The sequence below is a fragment of the Apis laboriosa genome, unplaced genomic scaffold, assembly GCF_014066325.1.
Source record: "Apis laboriosa isolate Shangri-la unplaced genomic scaffold, ASM1406632v1 scaffold645_cov152, whole genome shotgun sequence".
Lineage (NCBI taxonomy): Eukaryota > Metazoa > Arthropoda > Insecta > Hymenoptera > Apidae > Apis > Apis laboriosa.
This window is the reverse complement of record NW_025223999.1, coordinates 14,664-40,392: the sequence shown is the minus strand read 5'-3', so window position 1 is coordinate 40,392 and position 25,729 is coordinate 14,664. Positions and strand designations below refer to the sequence as shown.

General features: G+C 28.0%; 2 protein-coding genes and 1 non-coding gene across 11 annotated transcripts in view; 2 read left to right on the top strand and 1 right to left on the bottom strand.

Moving 5' to 3' along the window:
* LOC122718470 (calcium/calmodulin-dependent 3',5'-cyclic nucleotide phosphodiesterase 1-like) overlaps nt 1–21,421 on the top strand; it is a 179,833-nt gene extending 158,412 nt beyond the window's left edge. For 5 of the 8 annotated variants that reach the window (XM_043943539.1, XM_043943538.1, XM_043943534.1 and 2 more), the window contains 12 exons: nt 8,842–8,997; nt 9,408–9,618; nt 9,886–9,999; nt 11,703–11,855; nt 13,874–13,927; nt 16,528–16,777; nt 17,150–17,407; nt 18,342–18,511; nt 18,982–19,227; nt 19,847–20,073; nt 20,157–20,252; nt 20,816–21,421. In XM_043943539.1, the coding sequence (XP_043799474.1) occupies nt 8,842–8,997; nt 9,408–9,618; nt 9,886–9,999; nt 11,703–11,855; nt 13,874–13,927; nt 16,528–16,777; nt 17,150–17,407; nt 18,342–18,511; nt 18,982–19,227; nt 19,847–20,073; nt 20,157–20,252; nt 20,816–20,910 (2,030 nt within the window). In that variant the 3' untranslated portion in view covers nt 20,911–21,421. The remainder of the gene's footprint in view (nt 1–8,841; nt 8,998–9,407; nt 9,619–9,885; nt 10,000–11,702; nt 11,856–13,873; nt 13,928–16,527; nt 16,778–17,149; nt 17,408–18,341; nt 18,512–18,981; nt 19,228–19,846; nt 20,074–20,156; nt 20,253–20,815) is intronic. The other 3 variants (XM_043943536.1, XM_043943533.1, XM_043943540.1) reach the window with 3 other exon arrangements.
* LOC122718472 (alpha-glucosidase) overlaps nt 1–25,729 on the bottom strand; it is a 47,421-nt gene that overhangs the window by 15,077 nt on the left and 6,615 nt on the right. Inside the window, exon 1 of one of the 2 annotated variants that reach the window (XM_043943542.1) lies at nt 11,242–11,287. The exons of the other annotated variant lie outside the window; for it this stretch is intronic. Within the exon in view, the coding sequence (XP_043799477.1) occupies nt 11,242–11,272 (31 nt within the window). The 5' untranslated portion in view covers nt 11,273–11,287. Of the gene's footprint in view, nt 1–11,241; nt 11,288–25,729 lie in introns of those variants that run through there. 2 annotated transcript variants of the gene reach the window in all.
* On the top strand, nt 10,572–10,643 carry Trnat-cgu. Its single transcript has one exon. It is a non-coding gene; the product is annotated as a tRNA-Thr (tRNA).

Below are 25,729 nucleotides of genomic sequence, written 5' to 3'. Positions count from 1 at the left end.
ATTGTAGAATCACTATTTCAATGTCTATAGAAATCTGAATATCAATCCTCGATTTTTAAATCGTCAATCTATTATAGAGTTTTTTTTACTATAATTTTTACTGAGATTTTAAAATTTATAATTTGAAAATCTTAAAATTTGCATTGAACCAAGAATTCAAGAAGAATATGAGTACTTTTATTACACACAAAATCGCGAAAGTTCGGTTTTTATAATGAGACTCATTATAATTAATCGATGGATCTTACGATCTCTGAATTCATAACTTAAACATCTCACAAAATATCGAAGTTCAGAAACCCGTCCCAAATAAATCTAGAGGCGTAAAACCTCGACCTCCACTATTGGAGACGTAGATCTTGCCCCAAATTACATCGAGATTATACGACATTGAACTCTACGACCACAAGATACTAAAACTAGATTGCAACAATTTCGACAGATTGTAATTCAGTAGATCATGAATCTTCTAATTTCGTGTCAAATTCAATCATCAGAAATACAATTTAATTTAAGTTTCGAAGTACCAACTCATTTGACTGACATCTTGATGTGAAATTTGATTAAACTCGATTATTTAAGTTTCAAGATTATTAATTTAATATCTCCGAATTCAGATCCTAAGATTTGCATCCTACTACTATGAGAAGTATTTTCCACTAGGAGGAATAAATTTCTCTCAAATCATGAATTCCATAACATGCTGCACATCGTTATATAAGTTTCATATTTATGATATAATACAGCTGATTAAATTCACAGTTATATTAATAAACTTTCAATGGAATATAAAGTTTTGCTGATAGATCAAAGTAAATTCTACGATCTCATAATTACTGAACTATTATCGGTTATTTTGAGAGGTTTCTTTGCACCATAGTGTTGTACAAAGCAAATATTTTGTTAACAAAGTGTGAAGTAGGTGTCATCTCCTTAGATTGATAGGTAATTACTCTTTTGACTCTGCAGTAAATAATTTTGCATTTTCATAGTTGAAGTTTAGCTTTATATAACGCTAAAATCTTACACACGAAAGAATAAATATAAGCAAGAATATGTGAAAGAAAACAGTGAAATGAAAATAGAGCAAACCAAGGTGTACATTTGTTTTAGGAAAGAACAACGAAATCATTTCTTTATTTTTATTGTACATATAGAAATGAGAGCTCTTTGATGCTCCTCTATAATTCAATATTAATTTAAAAAATAAATATATGATCACGATTATTATATTAGTTTATTACACGATTATTTATTAATACTCTGTGTAATTATCTTGCAAAATAAATTGCAAAATAAACAAAGAGAGAAATTACAGAAAGACACTGAAAAATGTAAATATTTAAAATATTTCTAATTTTTCAAAAATTGCGATAAAAATATAATTATTTTTAATCACAAATTTAAAAAATTTTGTAATTATCATTCAATTTCTGCATTCTTTTGGAATGTAATAAAAAAATCTGTCGTACAATTCGAGTTAAATAATGTTTGGTATCCGGTAGATATATCGTGATACTTTAAAACTCCAAGAACATTCCATCAGCATATCGAATATTGTCAGCAAGAGGAAAAGGCGTTTTCAATCTTGGTTATCGGGCTGTGCCACGGGTTTATATCCATCGATACGATCTAAGCCAGCGATATTTTGCCCAAAAGATAGTTGGTGAACCAATGGATCGCAAGCTCGAACGATACGGAATTTGAGAGGGTGGACTATAAGTGGCCATCATAAGCGAGCTGCAATCCTCGATTTTTCCGGTCGAAGGAATGTTACGGTTTACGAATTTCCAGTTTAGGGTTTACTAGGATGAATCTTGGTTATTCGATCACAGCACAATCGATAAACACAATATTTAGATAATTAGAATTCTCTCTAGAAAATTGATAATGATTCTAGATTCTTATGTAATGGATTTGATTCTCTTATTCTATATTTCAATATAATTATATAAATTAATTAAATTGTATCATTTGACATTACTGAAATTTTTATTTTTAAATCTTCTATTATTAAAATATTTTTCGAAGAAAAATCATTATCGATATTATTTGATTTCTCATTTCAATTTTTTCCAAAATTTTTTACAAGTTAAGAGAACCAGAAAGAATAAAATAAATTATTCCACATTTATTGTTTATCACATTATCATTTTATTAACGAATAAATTTATTTATTCGTTCATTGTCAGATATTATAATTCATGCATCCAAATTAATAATTGATAGGAACATTATCCGATATTGGTAAAATGATTGTTATTTAACTTCAGAATACGTGAAATGATTATCATCATGATTATCATTATTATTATGAGGATCAATCGTAATCCCTTTTGCCGTAATATCAATGCGTATAACGACATTAAGATGGATAAATCATATGAACGTTACACGATCGTTAATCAAATTTACACTTTGATCGCAACATTCCAGCCAATGGTTGAATATAATTGAATAAATTCAATTTCAGATGTAAGCTGTACATGCGTTTCTCATGCTTTTTCAATCAAAAGCTTATTTTTGAACGTGTAGAAAACATTATTTCCTGTTTTTTGTTTACTGTGCTTAATGGAAAAAGCATTTCAATGAGCAATTCATTTGAGAATTTTTCCAATTCAATCTTCAAGAATATTCAAATCTTAATATTTATATATAATTAACTTTATAGTTAACTTTTTGTAATTTTATCTTTAATCAAATTTTAAAAAATATAAAACAGATAATGATAAATCAATTTATTTTATTTAAAGTTTTATTTCGATTTTTTATATTAATGTATTATACATCCATAAAATGAATCCATATTAATACAGTTATTTAGTTATTTTGTCTGGTTGTTCTAATATGTTTTAATCAGCTTTGTATTAAAATTTTCCAAAATTAGTTTCCACATGAATAAACTACATTAATGAAGTTGAAAGTTATATAGAACAACTATTATTAATTAACGTAGTCTATAACGTAGTCTGTGTGGACAAGGAATAATAAAGTATAACATATCTGTAAATTATCTATTATTACTTAAGTTCATAAATTAATATTCGTACTAAAATATGATCAATAATTGTTTTATTAACTTCCATAATTTCTTTTTAAGTTAAACATTATATGCGTTATATTCATATATCTTGTTTTGATAACAATATGGTTTTTTATGGATTATTATTTTAACTTGCTTTGTATCATTTATTCTAATCATCTTCTTATATTGATTTTTCTTATCTTTATTATGTTATTTATTTATTAAGTATTCCTTAGTCTTAATAATTACACTTATTTCAATCAAAAATTATCTTTCATATCTTTTATAATATATTTCTCTAATTCTTCCAATCTAATAAAAAAAATTGCTAATTTTAAAAATTAAATATATATATATATATATAGTTTTTATAACATTTGTAATTATTCCGGTTTATAATTGAATTTACACTTTTGTATGATATAAAATATCCTCATAAAATTTAATTTCGCTGAATTAATTCTCTATTAACATTATAAATTAATTCATTTACATACATACGAGAACACTGCATCGCAGGATTATTTCACTTTTCCATTCGCAGAGTAGAAACAAACATCATTTGCATTGAATAGTTTATCTTCATGACACGGGGTTGAATTATCCTTTGAGTCGTAAGAAAAGCGAGGTAAATTCGATGGAATGATGCATGAGAATTCTATTACATTTATATTCAACCCCTTCACATTCGTCGCACGCGTTGATGGGTAACGGGTAAAAATGAAACTTTCGATAGTCATGGTTCCGTGAACAGCCATTCGATAAAAAGCCAATCATCTTGACGGTACCCTGGTCTCGTTTGAATTTTCGGAACTTCGTTTAGTCGATCGTACTCTATTCAATATGATATAAACTATAGGTAATATTCAATATTTTCTATCGAGCCTTGTATTCGATAATAAGATCGTAAAACAGGGGATCAATGATCGTTCACTCATCATGATTTAATTCAAATTTACGGAGAATAATTCAAATAGAAGAAAATATATCCAAATTTAATTTAAAAAAATTCAGTTTAACAAATTTTAACAAAATATTTCAATGATGCAAAGTCACGAACAAGCAATTTTGATTTCAAGTTCTTTCATGGTCGTTCTGTGTTGAACTTTTATATTGCCATACATTCATTAAAATTTATATTGATTGAGTTTTAGAATCAGTTTTATTCGAAGCAGCAAAATATTGAACGACCACTGACTTGCATCCAATGTTGAATGAAGCACGAAATTCACACGGAATCGAAATAAATTTAATTATAACTTCGCTTCGAAAATTGCGTCGTCATTATGTTTCTGCTTTTGAAAACAAATAAACTGAACTTTCTGTGAAAATCTTGTTATCGAAAGTATTATACGTAGATATTCAATTCAAATATGCAAATGAATTTGATTCTTTCCACAATGCGCTTATGATGTTCCTCCTAACCGATGTTAAATGCATCTTGTAATTATATTGTTTTGAATGATATAATTGATTAAAAACCGCGTAGTTATTTTAATTTCATTTTTTATTTTTATTATTAATGATAGAAGAAAAATATTTTTATTAAATTAATTTTCTCACGTTTGACGGAATATTTTTTATCACAAATAAAACACATCACTTTTATTTCACATTTATTTGCTTTGTCGCAATAACAACTAAATAAAGTTAAAATAATTCACATTTACTTTCATTTACTTTTACATATCTTGTATTTGTCATATTTCAATCATAAATATGAAAATAATAAATACGAGCTACAATATTAAATATACGAATTAAAAATGTGAAAAGCACATCGTTTATGTATTATTACGAAATAATTAATTTGTTATTTTTCTCTCAAACGAAAAAATTCTATAAATCTTTCTCTGTCGAACAATAAAAATTGTATATCTGTAAAATATTAGAACGATTCTTAAAAGTTTTTAAAAAATATTTAACGTTTTCTTAGGATATAAATTCGGCTCTCTATTAAATCAACAGATAAAGCTTTGGGATTGAAGATTGAAATTTTCGTATATCTTCTTAAAACTTGATGTTTAATGAAAATTTTTTATTTCGTGTGATTGATATCTCGAAATTCAGTTATTCATGGATTTTCTAACAAATAATGAATTGCGTTTATGGATTGAATATATCCGATAGATGTTTGCTAATTTGTTTTGAAAGATATAAATGATCACGTTCGAATAATGATTTATTATTAGGGAATAAAGAAATTGAATAAAAGAAGGTATGAAGATTGAATTAAAATTAATTTTTAATCATAGTAATTAATCAAATTTTTTAGAATTTTCTAATTCTAGTTTCAAACAAATAATGAAACGAAAATTCAATCACCTTATATTTGTGTAAAATTTGCTTATTTGATTATTTGATACATTTTCAGATGTAATCAGATTTTCTTTATTCATTAATAAGATACATATAGGCAGAAACACATTTTCATTTAAATTGTCTGTTAAATAGTAATATCAGTTTAATTAACGCTACATGGCGAAAATGGCCTTGTGGTTTGTTTAGCATAATACAAGGAGCAAAATGTTTTCGATGCGCGTGTCATTACCAGCTCATTCTATGCGCGCCATCGATCCAAATAAAATTCATTATAATTACTTTCCTTTTATATAATATCCAGGAACTTTTTAAAATCGAAGCTTTCAACAAAATCTCTTTAAAATAGTATCCTTGAAATTTCAATTTTCCTTTGAAATATATGTTCTATTTCAAAGGCGTTTGTTTCATCTGTAATTCATTATTGACAGTACCGAATAATGTGTTTAATACTGAAAAATGTATAATTTGAATAATTTTATATTTAATATTTGTAAGTTTGATAAAATTTTATATTAAAAAAAATTGGCAATATTGAAATATACATATTGACAGTATTCTGATTTTGGACATGTTCATAATTAAAATTGAAAGAAGGTAGAAGAAATGTTATAATAGGAGATTTGCTGTAACAAAAATTTAAAATTTTAATTGAAATTGCATTGGTAGATAAAGAAAGTAAATATCAATTCGCAATTTCAATTTCATAGAGGTTTAGGTAGAAGATGCAGAGAAGTACTTTTATGTGCAAAAAACGTCTCCAGAAGAGTGCAGAAGGTTAGTTTTAAAGTGGAGGTGAAGTGGCCGTCTCAAGAGTCAACATTCAGTAGACAGAATGTTTGGAAGCCATTTTATTCGTATGTATGTAATGTATATGATCCTTATATTAAATTTCAATGAATATAAATTGAAATTTTCTAAGTTTTTTCTTTCAATATTATTTACATATTTATTATCTTAATCTGTATAATAGAAATATGTAATTAATTTGAAAAAATATAAGCAAAGTTAAATAAATTTAAATTCTAGGAAAGAATATCAAAATTAAATATAAATTAAAGATTTTGTATATTTAATTTTGAGATTTGGTTATATAATCGAAACTTTAATTAATTAATATTAATTAATAAAAAATTTTTCATTTAAAATTAATGAACTTTTATATTATCTCTTCTTATTTATGCACTTATTAAATTCAATGTCATAGATTTATTTAAAACAATCATTTAATCCACTTCATATTCATATTTAATTTATTTTCATTATGTTCAATATGTATCTATGTAATAATTATTTATTTTTTAATCTAAAAATCTTTTTATTATAAGCTTATATTGTTTTCTATTTAATAATAATATTAAATAATAATATTAATTTTTTAAAATAAGATTATATGTTAAATTTATGTTATGAAATGAAACAATTCGATCCTTAAGGGACTGAATCGATATTTTTATAAAATATAAATCAAGTCTATTTAGAAATCTCTTAAAAATATTTCTTATCAGTGACTGCATTTTTTTTAATTTTGTAGTGTGAAAGGATTCCATATTAAAGATTATCGATTTTTGGTGTTAGTTTAAGTTTAAAGGTCGTTTCAAAAGGGATTACTATTTAAAAGAACTCTCAAACGAAATATTTTTAACTCTAACATGTAAAATTATATTAATACTTAATTTTTATCAAAATATAAAAATAAATATTTTAAATATATATATATATATATATATATAATAAAATATTTTAAATAAGACAAACAAAGTCTGTAATATATTCTAATAAAATCAAGTTACAAAACAAATATAATAATAATAACAAAATCATATTATAAAATATAATATTTGTTTCAACTTTTCTTTTTTCTTTCTTTTTTGTTTAAAAGAACATAACTTAAAATATTTTCAGGCAACAGTGCACCTATTTCTAGTTTCTTTTAGATTTTTTAATTCCTTTTAAAAGTTTTAGGTATCTTTACAAATTTTATTAAATGATTAGTGAAGATAAAAAAAACTAATTTGAAACAAAATGAGTTCACGAGGATAATTATAATTAATTTAAAACGAAATGGACTGTTTGATACAAAAAATAACACTTAGACTAATTAGATATTTAATCCATGTAAGCTACATTTGAATATCAAAAACTTCAACTATTAATTTGCTATACGTTTTATAAATAGTGTTTAAATTTCATTTACTAATTGCGGAAAGTAATAGCGTGATCTCATTTTGTGGCATGACAATTTTTTCCTAGTTTTAAAACTAATGAAATTATTAATTGATTACAATGGATAAAAAGTTTTTTCTTTTATCTTATTGTATAGTTCAAGTTAAAAAATTATATCTATTATTCGTGAAAAACTTGCAAATATATCACGAATATGAAAAAAAAAATCGTATTTGCATGATAACAATATGTTAGATTTTTAAGATAATTTTAATATCGGTAACCTTATCAATCTTCAGATATATATCACGTAATGAAATTCTGAAAATATAATGAGAATATTTTTCTAAAGAATTTCTCAGGAAATACATAGAAAAATGAATATAATAAATGTATAAAAAATTATTCTCAAAAAAATTGAGAATGTTTGTTTCTCACAAATATAAATATATATTAAATTTTCAAGAATTGTGTAATTAATTTCATAATACATATATTTCAACCATTGCTAGTTAGAAATTTACCTATAACTTCCTAATAACTAGTATCAAATGCAATGCGATAGCATTGTAATTTGAGCACAATTGATTGAACTGCAGGCCTAATTTGTAATCCATAGACATCTAGCACGAATCGATACCTCTTTCACCAACCTTCCACTATACGACCTGTTGTTTTCACATTGGTCGTTTGGTCAATCAATTAGAGTGATTATCATGACCTTTCTTTATTCAAGAAATCCTTGGAATTATGCTTAAATCTAATTAATCATTATTCACTTACTATTATTAAAAATAATCTCATAATTCTTTCGAAACTTTTACAATATCTTGTATATGAAATTATTTTTGTTATTTTTATCTATTCTGCTAGTTGTTTCAAAAGGTACAAATAGCATTGTTTGATTTTTAAATTATTAAGTTTTCTAAATATATCCGTTTTTAAATCTTTTTTTCTCTTATTATTAAATATTCCATTTTGATCTTTAAAAATCTTTAAAAATAATGAAATTAAAAATAACACGAGATAAACATTATTATAATCGTAATTCGTAATTCCTTATTTTTAAATTATAGATTCCCTATTTTTATTTGCAAATTATGTTTTATTATCATTTATTATTATCCTATAAAATAATACGTATAATAATGCTATTTTCGTTTTCTTTGAATTATTTATACAAATGTAATCGATATGCAATATTATTAAATAAAATTAAAATGAAATAAATATATTGTTAAAAGTTGTGGATAATAATAATTTGAAGAATCATATATGTAATAATATTAATTATTACATTAATAATAATTTACATGTTTATTGAATTGCAGTTGCATCTCCGCCGGATCGAAGAGCCACAAGAGACGATATTGCAGTGTCCTCACCCGGTGCATCTCCGAACGTTAATGCAACTACGAGCTGCACTGGTACAACATCGTCTCGATTGCACAATCCTTCCTCGCCAGGTCGAAATGGCCAGCTATCGAGTAAGTGACTTGATAACGCAATTGTTGTACATTATTACGACCCTCGTGCAATTACACGCCTTATAGAATTATGCATATACATTAAAGTGATTAAATAATGTACATTTCCAGGTCATTTATATTCATGATGAGTATACAAAATTTCAATCTATATATTATACAAAATTTTATCAAATTTTTTGTAAATTTTATAGTAATCTCTAAATCATAAAACGGAAATTTAATTATAATTTTATATTATGCCATTCTAACGTTAGATATAAATAATGTGTTGAATCTAGTTCTTCGAAATTTAGATAATTTAATTAATGATTCATTAATGAGGCATAAAATTTTGTATATTATTATATATTATAAATTCTGGATTAAACGGAATACTGTTTAATACATTCGAGTTTCTCGTGTTTCAGAACAAGGTACATTAACGATAGTACGCCGGAGTTCTGGCAAGAATAAGAGCATTGGCGGAAGTTTCGAAAGTTCTCCGCCCCCGCATAGTCCTGACACTCTTTCGTCAAGTCAATCCGTGGATCTCGATGAGATCCTTGATAATGTCGATTTAACGACAGATTCGCTTCCTGCCGTTGACACCCCTGACGCTTGCGACAAAGCTGCTCTCAGGTATGGCATTCAGAAAAATTATATTTTTCTTTGTATTAATATTCTTCTATATCCATTTTGAAATAACACATTCTGCATGATCATTTGATAATTATTGATTTTAAATGAAATCATATCTTTGGAAATCTCTAATAAAATTAAAATTAATATTTTTTTAATGATCATATCATTTATAGAAATACGATAAAAATATAATATATTTTTTTAATATTATTAATCATAATTTTTAACTTTTGTAATAAAACAAATATGAAATATTTGTTCCAGATTGAGATGTTTACTGAGACAGCTTCAACATGGCGAAATATCAGCAGAATTACTTCAACGAAATTTGCACTACGCGGCACGTGTACTCGAAGCTGTCTTCCTCGATGAAACCAAGTAAGTTTCGTTCAAAATATTAATTAATAATCTTTTCTGCAAATGCCATCTTTAATAATATTGTGACAGTTGTTTCTATTATAGTTATATCCAGACAGTGACTTCTTCGAGAAGATATATATATGTATATATATATATATATATGTACATTGTATTGTTACAGTTTTTTAATCTTAAATTGCATCTATATCCTAAGAATATATTCATAATCAAACTATATTTTAAATTCTAGGCAATACAACTAATTGATCATTTAGAAATTTATTCGTTACTATTTATTATAATCATCGTTTATTAATATTTTTATTAATATCTAGTGACTATATTTTAATGAATATTTTCTATAATATTTGACATTTTGTATGACTCACGACCCTTGAAAATACGAAGAAATAACGAAAGTAATAAATTACATTTTTTAACATATATTTATGATATATTATATTTCTATAAAATATATATTATTCGAGATAGTGAAAATAATAAATTACATGTATGTACACATCAATTTTATAACAAAAATATCAAATTTTAATATTACCATCAATTTAAGCATTAAGGATACCAAGAGCGCCTCTTTAGCTCAGTGGTAGAGCACTGGTCTCGTAAACCAGGGGTCGTGAGTTCAATCCTCACAGGAGGCAATCAATTTTTTTTTCTTTTTATATATCGTAATTTTTTGAATATTTATCAATGAACAATTTATTATTTTTAACAATTGTTTTAATAATTCTTTCTATAAATTAATCATTGTTTGCGAGATATCTTTATCATATTTTCCCATAAATTTATATTCTATATTTTTAATATTTCAAATTGTTTTTTTTTTTTAACGATAATATTTACTTCGTATTCAATTTTATTTAAGTATATAAGTTATTTATATATTTGTTGTTCCTTATGTTAAAAAAATAAAAAGTTAATATATTTTCGATGCTTCTTTTTCTTTCTTTTTTTCTTTCTTCCTCATATTTCGTTTAAATATCGAAATTAATAAAACTGTAACATATTAGGTCAAAAAGATCAATTCAACTTCAAGATTGCTTTTCACCGTTTTCGAATAACGAGCCTGTTCCTGACATCATGAACATTTTTAAAAAGAATAATAATAATAAAACTTCGTGAAAAATTACGAAACCACAATACAACAAATAAAATCTTTTTCTATGCAATAAATTTTCCATAAAATTATCCTTAAGTTATTACGATAAACTTTGGATATTAACTCTAACAGATATATACTGTATTTATATTCAACCCGTAATGGAGCCATGATTATCCACGATCTATATTTCAACGTTCCTTATTTCTCTAAATACGTCCATATTTCTGAATTAACATATTCCAGCAGCATCGACCAACGAGAGGTAACCTCGAAGATCCTCTCTACTCGTATCTACATAAATCTGCAATAATTAGAATTTCGTTATAACCTTTAACCCATAATCTTTCCAGAGTTTATATCAACGCAACTACGAGACATACCCCTTAATGATGAAATAATTATTTCTCAGAAACAGGTATCCCAAAGGATAGCAGCATCGATTCTATATCTAGTCAGCCTATGAATCCCTCCCCGTATGGCGGCGCTGTAATGCTAATGATTATAAATAAAGAAAAAAAAAACAAAGAAACAAACAAAAGTGTAATATTCTACTGTTCTGTTCCCTACTTGACACGTGCACTAACAAGCAGTATCGCAGGGTGAATTCAGGAGGGGTTGAGTGCTCTCGGTCATCGCGTAGGGGTACGGGCCTGTCATCTGCATCCCTTGGGAGCGCCTTGGACTCGGATGGACAACAGGGCCACGCGGTGGTAACCCAGAAACGGAAGCTTCGCACCCCCGTATGGGCAAGGTTGCGAAATATTCACATTTCCGACCTCACACGACTGTTCACCACCCCCTTACCACGACCTACCAGATATCCAAGACAACCTATCACCCTAGATATCGGCAATATCCCTTTCACGTGTTGACATCTTTTTCTCTCGACCTCATCGAGCTCGTTATTAAGGGTCACGATCATGCGTCGTTTTGCTCGATCATTAGCATCTATAGGGGGAACCGAACTGAATTTCGGATCGATCGACCGGGTTGATAGTGAAAAATGAATACGGCGATGGGGGTTGAAAGCGAAAAGCTGACGCGGAATGTTTCCCTTTCGACGATGGCTCATGTGAAACGATTTCTTTTTACGCGTGAAATTTCTTTCTTTTCCTCCTTGCTTGTTTCTTCCGCTTTACAAATGTTACGAACAAAATGTAAACCGTGAAATTGAAATTTTGGAAAATAATATTGGATTTAAATATTTTTCGTATTTATTTAAAATTGTGAAATTTTGTATGCATCGTAAATTATTTATTAGTTATAACAAGTTGAATATTTTTTATTTATTTAACGCGATGTCATGCTTAAAAAAAATTATTGATAAGAGAAATAATAGAATGATTATTAGAAGAGAGTTATAGAAATTTGGAATGGAAGAGATTTTTTTTAAATTAATAATAAAATTAAGATTATCGAACAAGAAGAATTAATTAAATTTAAAAATGTGACACTTTCGCTCCCTCAACGTCATAGATATACCTCAAATACATACTACGTTTTCTTCTAGTCAATATATACGTAGTTTTGGCTTTATATCAAATAGAGAGCATAGAATCTTGTGCACAGGAATTAATATAATTTTAGTACACTATGCATATATCGATCATTAGTGAAATCTATACGTTTAGGATTGTTATATTGTTTCTTAACGAAATTGCACATATCTATAATGCACGAGTGGTAATAATAAATTTAGGTTTCAATGAGTATAGCGTAGCTGTCTTGCTACGAAATTAAAATCGAATATCATTTTATTAAACAATACTAACCAATATAAATATATTAGTTCTAGATTAATAAACAGACATACAAAGAATTACACTATATCTTGCAGTCAAATTCGATATTCGAATATTTTACATACTAAAATGCATCAATTATGGCGCGATATTTCAAACAGCATTCTATCGATTTAATTCTTTTCCAATAAAATAAACATAAAGAAAGATGAAAAAAAGAAATAGAAAAAAATCTATTTGAGAGCTCGATAAAAAGACAGAATAGCTATTTAGAAATGACGTAGATAATCGAATTGCAAATAGTCAAACTCGATCGCGTGTCAAATACATTTAAACACAGCATGACGATTGTCTCTACCTGCCTGGCCTGTATATATCCCCCTTCTATAGCCTCTTTTTAGATCTTTCTAGGTGTAACCTGCTCACTTCTTGGATAACTGCCTGTTTACAGCTGTATGCATCGCTCTCTTTAAAAAAAAATATATATATATATATATATTTATATATATATACAATCGATATTCCTCCTTCTGTCTCTATGTATGTTTCCTGCGCCAATCTATATGAGAACGTGCATGCGTGTATATATATATACATATAGGATGGTGTACGCTGAAAATTCACTTGTTATTTGAAACGAGCTGTTTAATGGAATGCTCAAACGTCCCCTGTACGAACCAAGAGATGACCAAGTCGTCGTCAATATGCTTTTTAATTAAAATAGAAGAAAGAGATAAAAAAAATAAACGAAAGAGAAAAGAATGAAATATCGCTGGTGGAATGAAAATACGCAAACTTCTATTAATTTTTTTACTCTCGTTTCTATTTCCGTTACTGTTCTCTACTTTCCTTCTTTTTTCTTCTCTTAATTACTTTCTTTCTTCCTCTTTCTTTATTTATGTATTGAATTATACATCGATGCAATCGCACGCAGGCGGACGTTTCGTGCCTTAGATACGGCCTGATGAATGTAATCTATCGTTAATGTGTTACACACACCTTTTTTTCTTGATGTTTCGAATTATAGAGATGCCGAGCGTGTGGAGTCGACCGCTGTTTGCCGTCAGGGTATAAGACGTAGGTTCGTTCAAATGTTTGAATAACAGAAATCGCTTAAGATATCGTTCACGATCATGATACGCATTGCTTTATATTGTACACATTACATTATTTTGTTTCATTGGTAGCGGTTTGAGATTGCCTCGCGTTTTTGGACTCGTGATAAGGACATGTTTGAGAGAACGACGCCATTTCTTGGATCGATGATTCGAAACTGATTAATAAATAAAGATCAATTGGCGTCGTTGATTTTGTAACATTTTTAATCACGAGTTGTTTATATTATATCTGTTTATATTAATAATTAAAACAAGTCATATAATATATTTGAAGTATTCATATATTTAATTCTTTTGAATTATTTTTATCAATCGTTTTTAAATTTTAAATTTACAGAAATAAATTTTTCGAAGGTAATATTATATGTAATATGTTATCAAAGAATTAAATACACGAACAAGTATAAAGATCAGATGTTACAAAATAAATGTCACACTTTCACCTGCCTTTCCAATGAATTTAAACACCATCCACACTGCATGGATCCTCATTTATCACGTATTATTGACAACCGACCACGAAAATATTATTTAATTTACTGTAGATACGGTTATTAAACGCTTTAACATCATAATAAATCACAAATTTTTTTTCTTTTTATCAAATTTCATTTATTCGAGTGAAATTTTATTATGCACGTTTGTTTTAATTGATCGTATCCATGAATGAAGTAATAATTTTATTCACACATGGTCGAAAGTAAATATAATATTCTCTGTGCAATAAATTTTTTAACCAGTATTGATAAATCAATATTTAATTGTACCAATGATTCCATGTATCAATATCGTAATTGATTAAAATTTTAAACGTATTCCAAATTTTATGTATCCCAGCACTCACTCAATCGATATCAACACTTGTCTAATATTTTTAATGGATATGAGAAGAGGATATTAATCGTAGTTTTATTCATTGATATGACAATACCAATTTATCCAATATATAAACTTTTGATCGATTGGATGTAAAGCAATGGGAATCAACATTCTAAAAAATGAAATGTAGAATTCAATAAGAAATTACTCTCAATCAAATCAGTCACGTGTTACTTGTCAATGTTCGAAACACTTTTGATTTTGTCATCATATTCTCATTCAAGATTTCATTTTCTTTAGAGGAGATTCCATCACAGTTATTATTAAATTTACTTACAAGCTCCCTCTTAAAAGTATTAAAAATATTAAAATATAATATCTTTTGCTAATGTATATAACACCTGTACAAACTTTCTAATTATTGGTTTCGCTATTATTCTTTTGCTGTTCTTGGCGTCGAAGAAAACTTTTTATGTTTCGTGTAAAACGAATACAAATTTAAAAGTTAGATTCCTAATACGATCGATTAAGAAATACATTAACTATTAATATATACGATAATTTTAATATAATACGATAAATTTTATTAACAATTTTTTATATTCCAATTCCATACTCATTTCAATAAATAAAATTTTTTTAAAAGAATGTAATAAAGTTAACATGATCTTTAATTTATACATTGCCATTTCAATAAAATTGATATATCATAGAATATTTTTTTTATTTACTATAATTCATTACTTTGAAACAGTGTGTGCCTGAATAGCTTTCGCATACTGTCATTTTTCCTTTACTGTATTTTCTCTATTATACTTAAATATCCGTACACAATTTTGAATATATTATTAAGAATAATTTTATCGTTATGGATAAATAGTTTTAATTCATTTTTGGAACACAATAAATTGAATTGAAATTAAATTTGTTACGGTTGAACAGTTAACAAAACAATATTCAACGAATATCTATTGAATTCAATAGTGTGTTTCCATTCTTCTTTAATTAATATCGAACACGTGCAATAGAATTATAAAGTAATATTTTCCCAGTATGTTATTCGCGTGTTTCGTTAGAAAAAAAAAAAAAAAAACTTCCAAACAATAGTTTCCAAAAGTGGAACTGATTTTCAAAAGCCGATTAAATCATCCGTAAACCAAAACATTGCGAACAAAGAAACACGCCATATCATAATCCCCATTTTTCACCTAACACCCAATTGTCAAATTATTAACTGAAATAAAAAGTAAATAGATAAAAACGAAAAAAAAAAAAAAAATAGAACAGAAAAGGAAAAGAGAAATTGTATCCACAGCTTCACACGCACCCTGTCACGAATATACCACCCTATCACGATTCGAGATAGAGATAAGCATAAACTACGACTACCATTAATTTCTTCTTCGCCCCTGAGCAAAGCTCGTAAATATTCGTATCCGTTATATACGATCCAGCCATGCATTACTTATTTTTTTATTTTTTATCAAACCTATTCGAACACGACAACGAGTTAAATGTAACGGAAAAAAAAAAGAGGGGGTGGAATTACTAGCAGAAACGATTATTAGCGGAAGCTCGAGCGTAAATCTCTACTCTCTGTTCTCTCGTTCAAAGAAAAGAAAAAAGAAAAAAAGAAAAAAAAGAAATCGTAGCGAAGGTAGGAGTTGTCCACCGTGATTCCAACTTGTTTCGCGATCGTCTCTGATCTCGCCGCGTATCATTTAATCAGAACAATTTTCCTTAGGCGGCTGGCGGACGAGGACGATGAACTGTCGGAGGTACAACCGGACGCGGTGCCACCGGAAGTCCGCGAGTGGCTGGCTTCGACCTTTACCAGACAACTCGCGACTACGAGGCGGAAGGCAGACGAGAAGCCAAAGTTCCGCTCTGTCGCGCACGCTATTAGGGCGGGAATCTTTGTCGATCGGATTTACAGGCGGGTCACCAACACCGCGCTCATGCAGTTTCCTCAGGAAGTGGTTAAAGTGCTTAAGGTATATCGTTCGATACCTATCGCGTCAGATTTAAGCGCTAGAATGATTGATAGGGAGCGAATATTTGCGAAAAGCGATATCTTTTTACGAGGAAGGAATTTGAATTTATACTTGTAGATTAAAAATTTCACTTATAACTCACTTGTATATCGAAACTTTTGAATGAGATATTGATTTTTGAATGAAATTAAATTTTATATCTAATTTATGAAGCGTTGAATTTCTTCAGTTTAAGAAATATTAACTCTTAGATTGTAACTCTTATAACAGTTGCTATTGAATGTTTCAAATTGATGGGTTTTCATGAATGTATATCAAAAAATTATTTGATTTGAATTTTTAACTGTGAATTGAATTTTGTTTTTAACGAAGACTTTAGACGACTGGTCCTTTGACGTATTTTCACTGAATGAAGCCGCAATGGGAGCACCTGTGAAATATCTCGGTTATGATCTATTGAATCGGTATGGAATGATCCACAAATTCAAAGTTCCCGCCACGGTATTGGAGTGCTTTTTGGGAAGAGTCGAGGAGGGATACTGCAGGCATAGAAATCCGTATCATAACAATCTTCACGCAGCTGATGTTGCACAGACTATGCATTACATTTTATGTCAAACAGGACTTATGGTAAGTAAGTTAATTGGATAAAAAAAATTTTTTAGTTTAACTCTTCTTCCTTCATTCCGATATCTGAATTATAATATTATCGAAATATAAAGACTTGATGTTTTCATAGTGTTTAAAGGGGTGTGAAAATTACGAATGGATTCGCGATTTACTGATCTATTTTTTCTTGAAAACATGTATTACGTTTATTCAGGAATCGTATTTATCATTTGTCTGGAATTTGAAATAAATTAATGAAACGAGAGATGCAAATTATTATCTTCAGACTCGTAACAATTTCAAGTTTTTCTAAATAGAATTATTTAATCGAGTTTTAAGCAGTAAATTCAATATTGCTATCTTCTTTTCTATGATATTTACGTCGTTGAATTTGAGAATAATTGTGCTCTTCGTTCTCCGAATTATTTTATATTCGTTCATGTACGAAGATTACTCGTACAAGAACTCGTATCTCGACATTTTTATGAAATTTTAATTCAATTATAAGAAACAAAATCGAGAACGTAATTTTTCTTGAATATCGTTTTGCTTCGGTTCGAAGAATCGTTCCTTAAATTTTTAAACATCTGTCTAATTCTTCATTAATTTTAACTTCATTAAAAATGATTATTTATCAAACTTCCATTACTTGTATATACTTCCATCACTTATATAGTTCAAGCCTAAAAACCTTATCAATTCACGCTCGACGTGAACAACTTCATCAAATAATTTTCCTACCACGAAATTGGAACCAAACTATCGAACAGTTTAAAAGTAACCTGGAACACTTGTGCCAATCAATCGAGTATTTGCGCTTAAAACGAACAAATCCCACGTGTCACAAGTCAGAAATGAATTTCGGTTCGCTCGATTCCCCTTTTCAATCCCTTCCGTTGGAAATTGTTCATTTACAGGGAATTATATATACGCGCAAACGTTTGCTTGTTTGCAGAATTGGCTGACCGACCTGGAGATTTTCGCCACGCTGGTTGCGGCGATTATTCACGACTACGAGCACACTGGGACCACAAACAATTTCCACGTAATGTCCGGCAGCGATACAGCCCTACTCTACAACGATCGGGCCGTTCTCGAAAATCACCACATCTCCGCGAGTTTCCGGTACGTAGGGAATAATGTTGTCACGCGTGTGTATTTCTACCTCCTCTTCATGATTGCCCGCCATTTTCGTTTCAATTTGCGAACCGTTATTCCCAGGAACGCAGAGTTTCTGGTCACTCGTAAATCTTGCTATTGAAATGGTAATTGATGGGCAACATGATGCGCGAAACGTTAACCCTTTGCGGTTTAAATTCCACTGTTTGTATCCACAATTTGGATACTTGGTTTTGATTGATTTACGTGACGTTTGGCGGTTTTGGTGTAATGTTATACGATTTATCATTGATTATACTATTTAAAACATATTAAATATATTTCATGTTAAATAGTAATATAAAAATTGATATAAAAATCAAAAGATTTTAAAAGTGCTACAAAAAAAATTCAAAAATGTATGATAAAATACACGTATTCTGACGAAGAGTTAATCTAAAACCTACAATCTAAGAAATCAAGATTCTGTTTTTCAGAATTATGAGAGAGGACGAGTGCAATATATTGCAAAATCTATCGAGGGAGGAATTCCGTGAATTTCGTTCACTGGTGATCGATATGGTGCTCGCGACCGACATGAGCTTTCATTTCCAACAACTGAAGAACATGAAAAATATTCTTAGCTTAGCAGAGCCTAGCGTAGACAAAAGCAAGGCTGTCAGTCTGGTTCTTCATTGTTGCGACATCTCGCATCCGGCCAAAAGATGGGACCTTCATCATAGGTAGAATTTTTGTTCGATTTTTAAAGAATTAAACAACTGTTGCATTGAAAATTATTCAGACGACATTTCATTTTTATCGAAATAAATTCTTTAGTTCTTATTGAAAATATTAATATCATCATATTAATGTGTCCATTCCGATTGAAATTAGAGATACAAGATATTCCAAGATTTGATTTGATTTTGATTGTTTTACAAAAAAAATATCTTCTATTTTCTTTTATTCTACTTCCTTTTATTATTTCTTAAATATTTTATTTTCAAAATGAAAAATATTCTTTCTTATTCCATTTTTTCTTTTTTTGGGACTATTCAATTCATTTCTAAAAATCATTTCCTATCTTGGAATCAAATCATTCTTATTTTTTTAAGTGCAACGTTCTATTAAGTTCAATCTCGTTCTTTTCATTTGTCCAAACATCCATCTGACTTTAATTCCTTCCTTATCAAAATCTCTTTAAACAATTCTATTAATGATTTCATTCTTAAACAAAATTCCATCTTTTTCACGCTTCCCTCTCATTTAATTGCCTTCCCTCTCATTATTAAACACGATTTCATAAAAAAATTTAAACCTGATCGATAGAAAGCTGTAATGTTGTTGTTCCTTTCTACTCAGATGGACAATGCAACTGTTGGAAGAATTTTTCCGCCAAGGGGATAAGGAAAAGGCACTTGGATTGCCGTTTTCTCCGCTGTGCGATCGTAACAATACCCTGGTGGCTGAATCGCAAATAGGATTCATCGAGTTTATCGTCGAGCCCAGCATGCAGGTGTGCAGCGATATGTTGGAGACAGTTCTCACACCGTTGAACGTAAAGGAGAGCGTGGACGAATCGAATAACGGTGAGCGAGAAATTCGTGTCACACTTTAATACGTTTCACGTGCTACATCTTGCGATCTTATTCAAATGACGAACAATCCATAGGATCGGGTGGCGAAAGCAGAAGGTTTAAGATTGGGAAACCATGGATTCCATGTCTTGCGGAGAACAAGAGAATCTGGAAGGAGCAAGCCGTTCGAGGTATTTGGAATAAAATTCTTGTTCGATGCTTGAATTCGATATTGCGATATTGAAAAAAAATATTTACGATATTTTGATAAAAGATGATCAAGTTTGATCTTCGTTTATGAATTTGAATTGGGATTAATAATTGTTATACGATAGTTTTTGTCAAATATTTTGTGAACTTGCTTTGAATTCCTTTGAATATGAAATTCTCCTCGTGGAATATTTGAGATGTATGAAAAAAATGTTTTTTCATTTTTCACTTTAAATTTGTAAAAAAAAAAAAAAATTATGAAACAAAACTTTGTTTTGAACGAATAATATGTATAATGATAATAGTGATAATTTAAAATATTTTTCTACAGTTCATGATTTTAAATTCAAGATTTTCTTGTTTCTAATAATATTATTTGACAAAAATAACATATGAATATTAATTTATCATTATTATATTAGAAGTTCAAAGAAGTGAACTATTTAAAAATTTACTTTATCATTACGTTTACTTCTTGTATGTATGTACTATTTTTCTTTTGAACCTCTTAAATGAACGGTATAATTCTAATTTCGTTAATCAGACGCTGAAGCAAGGGCGCAGAAGGAACAAGAGCAAAAGGCAAGCAGTGACAACCGTGAGGATAGCGATACGGCACAGCCAGCATCTGAGGAATGAAAAATTCGGCGAGCCATTATATTTTTCAAAAACATATGTAATTTTAGGCTACGAAGAAGCTCGTGATCTTATACACCGAATGATATCCAGTGACACGTGTAAATGAATCGCGAGACGGATAAAATAGCGACCTCTATTGACGATCGGGTAAACGCGCGAAAATTCGAACGTATAATTAAGAAAAATATTCCCACGATTATTTATACCGTTTGTTTATCACTATATTTCACGTTTTTATCGTTCGACCAAATTATCGATGTCCTTTCTCTATGTCGATTACCTTTCCAATTCTTGGAAACATCATCTTGATTTTTTCTCGCGACTCAATATATGCATGGTCGACGTTCTATTCTCATATCTTCGTTGAGAAATATTCGCGATTTGTAAATATATGCTTCAAAATTTTTCTTATTCTACGCTATTATCGAGCAATCGATTGATAGATTACTTTTTCATTAAGCTTTGAATTAACGCCTTGATATTAATGATAAAATGTAGTGATACTAGATGGATTTTATTATTTAAATAATGTATAATATAATGAATGATATATAATTTTTTTCAAAGATAATTTTTTTGACAATTTTTTATTTTTTCAATTATTTGAATAGTATTTTTAAATTTTAATTTATTTATTATTTATTATAATTTTTAAATTTAATTTATTATAATTTTTATTATTTGATTTAAAATTTAATATTCTAAGAACACGATTCTAATAAATAATGAAATCTTGGAAAAATATGATAAAAGAAATATCGATTTTTTTTTTTTTTTTGTAATGGTTCTGAATGAAAAGGTCTTCTCATAAGATGGGATTATCTATTTTTCGTTTCTGTTCAATGAAGATAAAAATTAATGTTTAATTTTCAATTGAATGAAAAGTCAATGAAAAATTCATTTGACTAATATGGGTCATATAGTTGAATTATATATAATATAAAATGACGTGACTCGTTATATTCTTCATACAATTTGCATACTATATAAGGATCGCGATTCGTGTGATCGCTGAGTCACATCAATTTTTAATAATCGATACTCGATTTTGATCGTCCCATCGAACATAACTCATGTAGATATATTTTGATTGAAGATAAAACGTACATTAGATGCTTTATATCAACATAATAAGATACTATTAAGATACTGAAGTCTTATCTTCTTTTTTTCTTGCAGATTCATTTCCTTTTCACATTTCATAGTCATATAAAAAAAGAGATAAAATATAATTCCACAAGATTTGAACTAAATAAATTAGAATAATATTTTTTACTATTTTATTCTTATCATTTTTTTTTATTATTTTTACCCTTATATTCAAATAAATCAAATTTTAATTATTTATTACTAAAGTAAATATACAGAACCATTACAAATCAAATCAAATAAATACGAATGTATTAAATATATTGATTTAATGAAATTATATTTTGATAATTAATTATAAACGATATAAAATAAAAACAAATTATACAAAAAATGAAAATACAAGCAATGTATCAAAAAAAAAAAAAAAGGATAATCATCAAGGCGTTACTTTCTCAGCTTCTTAATTTACGCGTAAATATTACTATCTAAACTATCTAAAATGTAGAAATAATTGGTCGAGTTTCCATCATAAGCGTAGCCTAAAGTTACTAGCCGCGATAGGTGGCGAGAATCGAGCACACATTACGTATTATAGAAGAAAAATGCAAAATGAAATCGTAACGTACTTAGTGCACAATTGTCCATACGCGATTAAGTGCTAGCGAATATGAAAGGACGCTAACATGTCAAAAGGATTTCCATAGCAATTCCATCACATTGGAAACGCTGTCTTTGTCCGTACCTGTTTTTTCTTACAATTAGTGTGTAACTACGAGCATACGTTTTTTCATAGGAACGAAGACTTTCATCTTTGAGAAAAGAGAGAGAGAGAAAAAAAAAATAAATAAAATAAAAATTGAATTAGATCGTATAACGAGCCACGCGAAATAACAATTACTCATCATTCTCATTTTCTTATAGAAATTCTCGAAATTTATAGTTTATTATATTTTTTTAAGAAAGATTTGATTCAATCTGTTCTTTATAAATAACTCTACGTTTATACAAAAAACGTTTATACAAACTTATCAATCTGATTTTTTTTTATGGAAATTTCTAATTTATACCTTTTTAAGAGAATAATCATAGATTCCGACTTATTTTAAACTTTTACTTATAAACAAGTAAGTTTATAATCGTTAATGTTTTGCACACAATATTAGGGTATTTTAGAGAAGTTATTTTAATTATTTGCAAAATAATTATCAAATAAAAATATAAATAAAATATTAATATATCGCTTGAAATTCTTTTCTACAGCTAATTAATATAGCACATGTTTCACCATTTGATGAAATAAAATCTTAAAATAAGCAATATTTTCATGAATACCCTAATATTTGATCAAAACATTTTTCTCGAAGCTTTATCAAGAAAATTGATCGAATCATTAGCACGTAGTTTGCAGAATCGATAGACGCAGCTGGCCGTCGCACAAGTGTCGAATTCGAGGCGAGGCTTCCGCGAAAAGAGCGTAATGTTCTTCTCGTTGAAACATCGTGAAATTGAAAGTCTTCGCGCTATATCATTTTTAAATGCCCTCGCGCGATTCAGGTTTCCGCGAAACTTACACTTGCTTTCTCGAAACTTCGACCGACTGGCACGAAAAAAGTTGCTTCTTTTCCGAGAAAGTCCGATTTCTCTGGTTCGACTCGTGAGATTCGCTTCAAAGTGTTCCCATTGAAGGGAAAATTTCAGATTCCTTACAAAATTATTTCGAATTTCATTTCAATTAAAAATGAATCGCTGCTTTTTTGATTCGATTTTTGAAAAAATATTTCTTTTTGTAGCTTTTTAAGATACATTTCCCGAAATTAAAGAAAAAATGAAATAGATATCGTTCAATTATTACGCTTAACGATAGAATGAAGATTTTTTTATCTTTGAAATTTTTTAAAATTCAGATGCTTTTGAGAAAATTAATATTTATTTTTATTAAAATTATTTGTTTGAAATAGTAACATATTTAATAATTTTTTATTATATCTTTTTTCATTTTTAAATACAACTCTCAACGTTCTACTGCAAATTAGATTTTGAGATTTTATTAAACAAATCTCGTTTCATAATTTAACTGCTTTAAGAAGCTTCTTTACATCTTATTATCTTCGCTTTGGTCTCTTTTGGTTTCATTTAATTACAAACAAGTAGATTATTCACGGAAGATTTATTTGAAAGAAAATGAATCTTAACAGAATTTCGGAAAATTATATTAATATCATTACAGCTATAAAATTATATTATAATCTCTTTTCATAACCGATAATTTTTAAGAAAACGTTATCAAAATTAAACGCGATTAAAAAATATTTTATCTGATGAATCAATATAAAAGCTACTTAAGATATTGTAGAGGAACGAAATTCTATAGAGAATTTTCGTTACATATACTTTCGTTACATATGGATTTTCGATAATCCTACATAATTTTGATTATATAAAATAATTTCAAAAAATATCATAAAAATTATCCACGTAAAAATAAAATCTGAATAAAAATATCATTTTTGAAATTTAATTTATTGAATAAATGGAATATTCGAAGAGAAGGAATAAAAATCGAATCAACAACAAGAAAGCAGACGAATATCGAATCGAGAAGAATCGGATTCTAGCTGTCTGAATTAGATCCACAGGGATATAACGTCGTTGTACATACTTTAGATGTGTATTCGTATACACAAGGTGCAGCTTTAATGTATGTAAATGTAATGTAAAAGAAATATCATTAGCGTTTATTTAACGTGTGTGCTACGTTTGTGTACATGTATATATATACGTATAAAAACAGTATGGGGACGGAATAGATGCGTGCCTGTGCAATTCAGGCAAAGAAACATCGCGAGAAAATGAAAATAGCGAACGTATAGATATAATTTGAACGTTCGATCGAACATATCGAGGAATCGTTTTATCCTGTTAACTCCGACCGATTGAACAATGAGTCCAAAATGTTAATTCTATGGAAAATCGAAACTCGTTACGTTTGTCGAAAAGGATAAAAGTGTAAAGTGTCGTAAATTTGGCGTGCTCGAAACGCTATCTTATTTGTAAGAAATATAAAGGATATTTAGGATAAAATCTCTAGCTCGAAGGTTAAACATATCCGTCCTGTATTTATTTTATTTCTCTCCTTCGCGTACGTGTCGTGTTTTAATGATACATTATTCGATATGCTACTCGATATGGATGAGAAATTATATTTAAATTAGGTTTTGTCGTATTTTATTTAAACTAAAGACAAAACGAAGAATTTTAATTAACGATTATCATTCAATTATGATTCAATCATATTTATTTTAGCAATGATGTGAGAAAATGTTATGATCGATTAAATTATTTTAATCTTTTATTTGAATCAATTTCAAATTTGTTTTTTTTTTCACGATATTGGTAAAATTATCCTTGTATAGAGTATAGATTCAATATTAAAATTCATAATATTAATATTAAATTTTTATTATATAGTATTAATATTAAATACTATATTATAAAAAAACATTTCTATGCGATACAAATACTATATACTAATCAAAATTTATATATTATATTTTATTTTAATTATAATTAAAATTTCTGTTTGATAAATTGTTTCAATTTTTATATTTATTCAAACACAAAATATCAAATAAAATAAATAATTATTTGAATTGAAAACAATATCTATTCAAATAAAACGATATAAATAGTTATTGTTTATATATAAATTATGATATAAATAAATATC